Source organism: Rutidosis leptorrhynchoides, chromosome 3, assembly GCF_046630445.1.
Source record: "Rutidosis leptorrhynchoides isolate AG116_Rl617_1_P2 chromosome 3, CSIRO_AGI_Rlap_v1, whole genome shotgun sequence".
NCBI classification, from domain to species: domain Eukaryota; kingdom Viridiplantae; phylum Streptophyta; class Magnoliopsida; order Asterales; family Asteraceae; genus Rutidosis; species Rutidosis leptorrhynchoides.
In genome coordinates this window covers 389,957,038-389,966,883 of record NC_092335.1, presented here as the reverse complement: position 1 = coordinate 389,966,883, position 9,846 = coordinate 389,957,038, and the positions used below count along the sequence as shown (strand labels likewise).

At 33.8% G+C, this 9,846-nt stretch overlaps 1 protein-coding gene across 1 annotated transcript; it reads left to right on the top strand.

The window, feature by feature from the left end:
- Positions 1-2,666: 2,666 nt before the first annotated feature.
- On the top strand, positions 2,667-3,257 carry LOC139901332 (secreted RxLR effector protein 161-like). Its single transcript, XM_071884059.1, has one exon. The coding sequence runs from the start codon at positions 2,667-2,669 to the stop codon at positions 3,255-3,257; it is 591 nt and encodes a 196-aa protein (XP_071740160.1).
- Positions 3,258-9,846: the final 6,589 nt, after the last annotated feature.

Sequence of the window (9,846 nt, the reverse complement as noted above, 5' to 3'; positions counted from 1 at the left end):
CAACAATGGTTCCAACAAGAAGGATAAGAAATCTCTATCTTGTTGGATTTGTGGCAAACCTGGTCACTTTAAGAAAGAATGTCGTATTGGAAAGAACAAGGATGGATCAAGCAGTTCGGGTTCGGGAAACGGGTCTAAGGTCCAAGTTCCTAACCAAGGTCAGAATTTTGATTGTATTATAAATTCTGTTCAGAATTATGTATCACATATTTCTGAAGCATTTTATGTGCAGGATGATAACATAGCGTGGTGGATTGATTTCAGGGCCACATGTCATGCATGTAAAGATCGCTATTGGTTTAAGACATTTCAACCTGATGATGATGTGCTTCACATGGGGAACGAATCAGTCACTCCTGTCCTTGGTCGTGGAGATGTTTTACAAGTTAGTTCTGATAATACAATTACTTTAAATAATGTTGTGTATGTTCCTGGGTTGAGAAAGAATCTGATTTCCAATCCTATATTAAATAAGTGTGGTTATAAACAAGTATTTGAATTCGACAAGTATATCTTGTCGAAGGGTGGCATGTTTATTGGATTTGGATACTATAATAATGGTATGTTTATGTTGAATCTTAAGAATGTTCATGTTGTTGATAATTCTGCTTACATGATTAGTTCTAGTTCAAATGAGTCAAGTTTATGGCATGCGCGTCTAGGACATGTACATTATAAAAGAATGTATGAAATGTCTAAAGTTGATTTAATTCCTACCTTTGAAAAGTGTTATGGAAAATGTAATACTTGTATGTTGAATAAAATCACGAGACAACCTTTTAAGACCATAAACAAGACGTCTTTGAATTTAGAACTAATTCATAGTGACCTTTGTGATTTTCATGCTACACCTTCTTTAAGAAATAAGAAGTACGTAATCACATTTATAGATGATGCGTCTAGGTTCTGCTATGTTTATCTTTTGCATTCTAAAGATGAGGCCTTAGACAAATTTAAAATCTATAAGACTGAAGTGGAATTACAACAAAATGGTTTAATTAAAACGTTGCGCACCGATAGAGGTGGTGAGTATTATGATCCAATATATTTCCAATCTGTAGGAATCATTCATCAAACTACAGCTCCGTATACACCACAAGAAAATGGTGTAGCGGAGAGGAAAAATAGGTCTCTCAAGGAAATGGTTAATTCCATGATGACATACTTGGGTTTGAGTGACGAATTTTGGGGAGAAGCCATGTTAACGGCTTGTCACATTTGAATAGAGTTCCTAATAAAAGAGGAACTATGACTCCTTATGAACTTTGGTACAAGAAACAACCAAACTTGCATTATTTGCGAGTTTGGGGTTATCGGGCAATCGTAAGATTAACCGAACCCAAAAGGAAAACTTTGGGTGAAAGAGGTGTTGATTGCATCTTTATTGGATATGCTGAGCATTCCAAAGCTTATAGGTTTTATGTGATAGAACCAAATGATTCTATTTCGATTAACACCATTATAGAATCAAGAGATGCAATATTTGATGAATCCCGTTTTACATCAATACCTAGACCAAGGGACGTGATTTCTCATTCAAATGAGACTACACAAGGAGTTAACCTAGAAGAAATTCCAAGTGAGTCACTAGAACCTCGTAGGGGTTCTAGAACTAGGACACCCAAGTCGTATGGTTCTGATTTTCAACTTTACCTAGTTGAAGGATCGAGAGATTGTGTTAAGTCACAATTTTCTTACTGTTATAGTATAAATGATGATCTTAGAACCTTTGATGAGGCTATGAAATCCCGTGACGTTGCTTTTTGGAAAACAGCAATTGACGACGAGATGAGTTCTATTTTGGAGAATAATACTTGGGTATTAACAGATTTACCACCAGGATGCAAACCTTTGGGAAACAAGTGGATCTTCAAGAAGAAGATGAATGTCGATGGCACAATTGATAAGTTTAAAGCTAGATTGGTTATCCAAGACTTTAAAAAAAAGGAGGATATTGATTATTTCGATACATATGCTCCTGTTGCTCGTATCACTACTATTAGATTGTTAATCGCACTTGCTGCTACGTATAATCTAGTGATCCATCAAATGGATGTCAAAACAGCACTCTTGAATGGTGATTTGGAAGAGGAAGTGTATATGAGACAACCAGAAGGGTTGGTTATGCCAGGTCAAGAGCATAAGGTGTGCAAGTTGGTTAAATCATTGTACGGGCTGAAACAAGCTCCCAAGCAGTGGCATCAGAAGTTTGATGTTGTGGTGTTGTCTAATGGTTTTGTATTAAATCAATCTGACAAATGTGTATATAACAAATTCGATCAATCTGGAAAAGGTGTGATCATTTGCTTATACGTGGATGACATGTTGATCTTTGGTACTGACCAAGATCAAGTTGATAGAACAAAGGAGTTTTTATCTTCGAAGTTCTCCATAAAGGACATGGGAGTGGCAGATGTAATCCTAGGCATAAGGATTAAAAGGGATGAGAGAGGTATCACGATCATACAATCTCATTATATTGAGAAGATTCTGAAACGGTTTAAGTGTGATCAATGTTCTCCCTTGAAAACTCCCGTTGATACAACTGTGAAGCTTATGCCCCATTTGGGTAAAGCTGTATCACAGCTTGAATACTCTCGAGCAATTGGATGTTTGATGTATGCTATGACAAGTACACACCCCGATATTGCTTTCATAGTGGAAAAATGAGTAGGTTTACTAGTAATCCAAATGCTACTCATTGGCATATTGTGGTTAGAGTATTCAAGTATTTAAAGGGTACTATGGATTATGGTATCACTTATACTGGGTTCCCTTCAGTTTTAGAAGGATATTCGGATGCAAGTTGGATAACCAACGTCGAAGATCATTCATCTACAACTGGTTGGATATTCCTAGTTGGAGGAGGTGCTATATCATGGGCTTCTAAGAAACAAACATGCATTATAAATTCAACCATGGAGTCTAAATTTGTAGCTTTAGCTGCAGCTGCTAAGGAAGCTGATTGGTTGAGGAATCTGATTCATGAAATTCCTTTGTGGCTGAAGCCAATATCTCCTATTTCCATCTGTTGTGACAGTGAAGCTACTTTGGCTAAGGCTTATAGCCAAATGTACAATGGAAAGTCTAGACACTTAGGTGTTAGACACAGTATGGTTCGCGAGTTGATTTCACATGGAGTGATATCCGTAAGTTTTGTTAGATCACAACAAAATTTAGCGGATCACTTGACTAAAGAATTAGCCCAAGACTTAGTGCACAAGTTGGCTATTGGAGTGGGATTGAAGTCCACATAAATCTTCCAAAGTGACACGCCCAATTCCCTTCTAGTACAACGCTAGAAGCTGAATTCAATGAGGTAAGCTTACTTTCTGAAGATTGAAACACATAAAATTCTGATCCCAAAGTATGTGTTTAGACCTGCAAGTTGAGTTAGGTTAAAGTTATTCTTCTTAATAGTTCTGTTGAAAAATTGCATATCTAGGTGCAAGATATAAAAGGACTACCTATGTGAGCATGAAGTTTTGCCGCTTCAATGGAGCTTTGGACTTAGCTGCCAAAATGTTCACTGAAGGATTGGGACACATGACTTATAATAGTGTCAAGATTGTTTTAGGGATATGTAAGAAACTGATGTTATAATATTTTATAGTTTTCATACGAGTGGAAGGGTTCAATTTCTGAAACACCCTGATACTCGAATTCTCGTAAATATTATACTAAGTGAAAAATCAATTTCTGAAACATTTTCATTTATGCATTAGTTTGTTTTGTTTGTTTAGTTATTTTAGTAAATCAAGAATTACACTAAAATGGGGGGGGGGGGGGGGGGGATTTGTTGGTGATTTTAGTGTCATCCAACGTGCATTTTAGTTAGTTGTGATTTACTTGAATGTAGGTGTTAGCTAGGTGTTAGCTAGCTATACTTAACAACGGGTTCGAAGAGTGTGGAGTACACACCCGTAAGAGTTGGCTACTAACTGTCGCGCAAAATTTGAGGGTCAAGGGGGCAGCGCCCCTGGCGGGGTCCAAGGGGCAGCGCCCCGAAACCTCAATAGAAATTGCACTATTCATTACATAGAAATGTTGCATTCGAATAAATGTCAGCGAATAGTTGTACCTTTTGGTATAACCGAATTTCCTGCCAAAATTGAAGGGTTGCACCCTTTCGGTTTAACTGTTTTCCAATAACAGTTTATGGACGTTTTTGTTCATTCATTCTGCATTCATCAAACCAACAGAAACACACACATATTCTCTAACAATTTGATGAGTTATTTCATTGCCAAAAACACTGATTACGTTCTTGTCTTATACCTGTAAAGATTTCGTGCAACCGAGGCAATCGTAGGGTCAAAATACTTTATAGAGCCAGTGATTACATGATTCAAGAACAAATTCGGCAGTCATTTGATACCTGATTTCTAACGAACGTGAAGGTTAATGATTTGATAGGAATTTGTAGTGACCCGAACTTTTCCATGTATATATATATTAGTTGAGATTGATATTTACATGACTAAATGTTTCCAACGTGTTAAGCAATCAAACTTGTTAAGACTTGATTAAATGAAATAAGTTTCATATAGACAATTGATCACCCATGTTGACCGGCGATTCACGAACGTTACAAAATTGTAAAAACTACATGTTGTGGTATATATATAGACATATATATATGGTTGACATAAGATTATGATGAGTAAGTATCTCACTAAGTATATTAACAATGTGTGATATACATAAGAAACGAGATTACTATGTTAAGAAACTCGAAATGATATATATAACGATTATCGTTATGATAACGTCTACTAAATACATATGTATCATATTAAGATATTGATACACTATATTTAAGATGATAAAATAATATTTAAATATATCATTAAGTGTGTTAACAATGAACTACATATGTAAAAACAAGACTACTAACCCAAGAATTACGAAACGAGACTTATATGTAACGATTATCGTTGTAATGATATTTTAATGTATATATCATATTAAGAGATATTCATACATCATAATATCATGATAATATAATAATTTAACATCTCATTTGATATAATAAACATTGGGTTAACCACATTAATTGAGATCGTTAACTTAAAGGTTTCAAAACAACACTTACATGTAACGACTAACGAAGACTTAACGACTCCATTAGAATGTATATACATGTTGTGTTTTGATATTTATTCTTATACTTTTGAAAGACTTCAAGACATATATCAAAATAGTTCTACTTAACAAAAATGCTTAAAATTACATCCTCGTTCAGTTTCATCAACAATTCTACTCGTATGCACCCGTATTCGTACTCGTACAATACACAGCTTTTAGATGTATGTGCTACTGGTATATACACTCCAATGATTAGCTCTTATCAGCCCATGTGAGTCACCTAACACATTTGGGAACCATCATTTGGCAACTAGCAAGAAATATCTTATAAAATTACAAAAATATGAGTAATCATTAATGACTTATTTACATGAAAATAAAATTACACATCCTTTATATCTAATCCATATACCAATGACCAAAAAAACCTACAAACACTTTAATTCTACAATTTTCTTCATCTAAGTGATCTCTCTCAAGTTCTATCTTCAAGTTCTAAGTGTTCTTCATAAATTCCATAAGTATAGTTTCATAAAAATCAAGAATACTTCCAAGTTTGCAAGTTTACTTCCAAGCTTTCAAATCCATTCCAAGTAATCATCTAAGATCAAGGAACCTTTGTTATTTACAGTAGGTTATCTTTCTAATTCAAGATAATATTCATATTCAAACTTTGATTCAATTTCTACAACTATAACAATCTTATTTCAAGTGAAAATCTTAATTGAACTGTTTTGGTGTCATGATTCTGTTTCAAGAACTTTCAAGCCATCCAAGGATCCTTTGAAGCTAGATCCATTTTTCTCATTTCCAGTGGTTTTATCCAGAAAACTTGAGGTAGTAATGATGTTCATAACATATAAAGCTATCTTATTCGTAGGTTTAAACTTGTAATCACTAGAACATAGTTTAGTTAATTTTAAACTTGTTTGCAAACAAAAGTTAATCCTTCTAACTTGACTTTTAAAATCAACTAAACACATGTTCTATATCTATATGATATGCTAACTTAATGATTTAAAACCTGGAAACACGATGAACACCATAAAATCGGATATACGCCTTCGTAGTGAAACCGGGGGCTGTTTTGGTTTGAATAATTAAAAACAATGATAAACTTTGATTTAAAAGTTGTTCTTCTGGGAAAATAATTTTTCTTATGAACATGAAACTATATCCAAAAATCATGGTTAAACTCAAAGTGGAAGTATGTTTTCCAAAATGGTCATCTAGACGTCGTTCTTTCGATTGAAATGACTACCTTTACAAAAACAACTTGTAACCTGTAATTCTGACAATAAACTTATACTTTTTCTGTATAGATTCATAAAGTTAAGTTCAATATGAAACTACAGCAATTTGATTCACTTAAAACAGATTTAAAATGAAGAAGTTATGGTAAAACAAGATTGGTTATTTTTGCTTGTTGTAGCTACGTGAAAATTGGTAACAAATCTATATTAATCATATCCTAGCTAAGTTATATTGTATTATACATGTATTCTAATATATTATATAATCTTTGGATACCATAGACACGTATGCAAATGTTTTGACATATCATATCGACCCATCTATATATATTATTTGGAACAACCATAGACACTCTATATGCAGTAATGTTGGAGTTAGCTATATAGGGTTGAGGTTGATTCCAAAAATATATATAGTTTGAGTTGTGATCTAGCTTGAGACGTGTATACACTGGGCCATGGATTGATTCAAGATAATATATATCGATTTATTTCTGTACATCTAATTATGGACAACTAGCTGTAGGTTACTAACAAGGACAACTGACTTAATAAACTTAAAATAGTAAAACGTATTAAAAATGTTGTAAATATATTTTGAACATACTTTGATATATATGTACATATTTGTTATAGGTTCGTGAATCGACCAGTGGCCAAGTCTTACTTCCCGACGAAGTAAAAATCTGTGAAAGTGAGTTATAGTCCCACTTTTAAGTCTAATATTTTTAAGATGAGAATACATGCAGGTTTTATAAATGATTTACAAAATAGATACAAGTACGTGAAACTACATTCTATGGTTGAATTATCGAAATCGAATATGCCCCTTTTTATTAAGTCTGGTAATCTAAGAATTAGGGAACAGACACCCTAATTGACGCGAATCCTAAAAATAGATCTATTGGGCCTAACAAACCCCATCCAAAGTACCGGATGCTTTAGTACTTCGAAATTTATATCATATCCGAAGGGTGTCCCGGAATGATGGGGATATTCTTATATATGCATCTTGTTAATGTCGGTTACCAGGTGTTCACCATATGAATGATTTTTATCTCTATGTATGGGATGTATATTGAAATATGAAATCTTGTGGTCTATTATTATGATTTGATAATATATATTTTAAACCTATAACTCACCAACATTTTTGTTGACGTTTTAAGCATGTTAATTCTCAGGTGATTATTAAGAGCTTCCGCTGTTGCATACTAAAATAAGGACAAGATTTGGAGTCCATGCTTGTATGATATTATGTAAAACCTGCATTCAAGAAACTTATTTTTGATGTAATATATTCTTATTGTAAACCATTATGTAATGGTCGTGTGTAAACGGTATATTTTAGATTATCATTATTTGATAATCTACGTAATGATTTTAAACCTTTATCGATAAAATAAAGGTTATGGTTGTTTTAAAAATGAATGCAGTCTTTGAAAAACGTCTCATATAGAGGTTAAAATCTCGCGACGAAATCAATTAATATGGAACGTTTATAATCAATATGAACGGGACATTTCAGTTGGTATCCGAGCGTTGGTCTTAGAGAACCAGAAAATTTGCATTAGTGTGTCTTATCGAGTTTGTTAGGATGCATTAGTGAGTCTGGACTTCGACCGTGTTTTCTTTAAAAATGATTGCTTAACATTTTTGTTGGAAACTATATATTATTAACATGTAAATATTATGTGATATATTAATCTCTTAACGTGTTTGATATTGTGTGATAGATGTCTACCTCTAGTACAAATCCCATTGATTCACCTAATAATAATGAAGATTCGAATATATTTTGGGAAGATTCACAAATTCCTGAAGAGGAACCGGAAGAGGAGGAACCGGAAGAGGAGGAACCGAAAGAGGATGAATCGGAAGAGGAGGAACCAGAAGAAGAAGAGGTTCCGGAGGAAGAAATATTGATACCTATAGTAAATCAATTAAATAAAAGAAAATCCTCAACCAACGGACCAAAGTTAATAATGGTCAATGGTGTTTCCGCCGAGGAAGCAAAATATTGGGAAGATTACCAATTTTCCGATGAATCGGATCCCGATGAGGATTCCGATGATGTTATAGAAATTATCTCGACCCAATTTAATAAAGCGAAAGAAAATAATAAGGGAAAAGGTATAAAAATAGAGAAACCCGATTCCAACCCCGATGAACTTTATATGTATCGACAACATTCGTATTTCCTAAAATGTAACAATGACCCGGGAACCTCTAAACCACCAGTTTTTTCTAAACCATTATGGAAAATGACGGCTCGTATTAGAGGAACACCATATATTTCTAGAAAATTAGGAAAACGAATCAAGTCCGAAGAAAAAGAAACCAGTGATTCAGATTAGAGGGGTGTGAGCATATTGTGTAATAAATGTATTGTAGTGTACTTGTACTTTTATGTTCTATGTAAAAATTGCTTGTATTGTTTGTTATTACGAATCTAATCCTTGTCTATTTTACAGTATAAAAACAAAATGGACGTTAAGGGTAGACAACCGAATATTTTAGAAGACCTACCAGAGGATATGATTGAGGAAATCTTGTCTAGAGTCGGTCAGAATTCATCAGCACATTTAGTTATGGCGAAATTAACTTGTCAAACATTTGAAAGACTTTCCAGAAATGCCTTAGTTTATAAAAGGCTTTCCTTTGATAGGTGGGGTATATCACATTGGGGAGACTTTAAGTTACGCCGTGTTTTCTTAAAGCATTAAATGCGGGGAACCCAAATGCAATTTTACGCTACGAGTTAAGAACCTATTTTGACTCAACATATCCCAACATAGGATTTCGTGAATTAGAAAGAGCTTCTAACATGCAACATAAAGAAGCATGTTATGCTTACGGATTAGTGATGTTCGCTTCTTACCAAAGTGAGAAAAAGAACATCGGATTGCAGCTTTTAAATAAAACTTTCCCACAAGTGACGGATTCAGTAGTTGGGGTGAGAAACAAGGTTTTTAGATTATTACGGGGCTGTTGGACATTACGAAACCCTCGTCCTTTTGACGACATTACAACATGCTGCCTAGCTAATGGTCATAACGGTTATTTTCCACAAGATCAAGGATGGGAAGTCGTCTTAGTAAAACCAGAATGCATGACTTGTTTCTGGACTTATGAATTACGTGTCTTTATTTCCTTTACTGAACAACTTGCGTATTAACTAGATTTATCTTCAAAACTGTCCAGTATCATAGTGTACTATATTTCATGTTATATGTAATATAGCGAAGTTGTAAGTTTGAAGAATATTTGTATGTGATATATTATTATAATCAGTTTTTCATATGGAATTGTAGTAGTTGAATTGTATATTAGCTACTAAGTATGAACTTAACGGGTAGGTAGTACCCGAATTTAAACTTATAAAACGCTAATATGAAGAAAAAGCTTTTATAAATGAGTTCATATTATGCTACGAGATACTATTGACTACTCTTAATATTCTGTATAATTAAATTGTTTCATTTGACTATTTTGAAGGAAATGG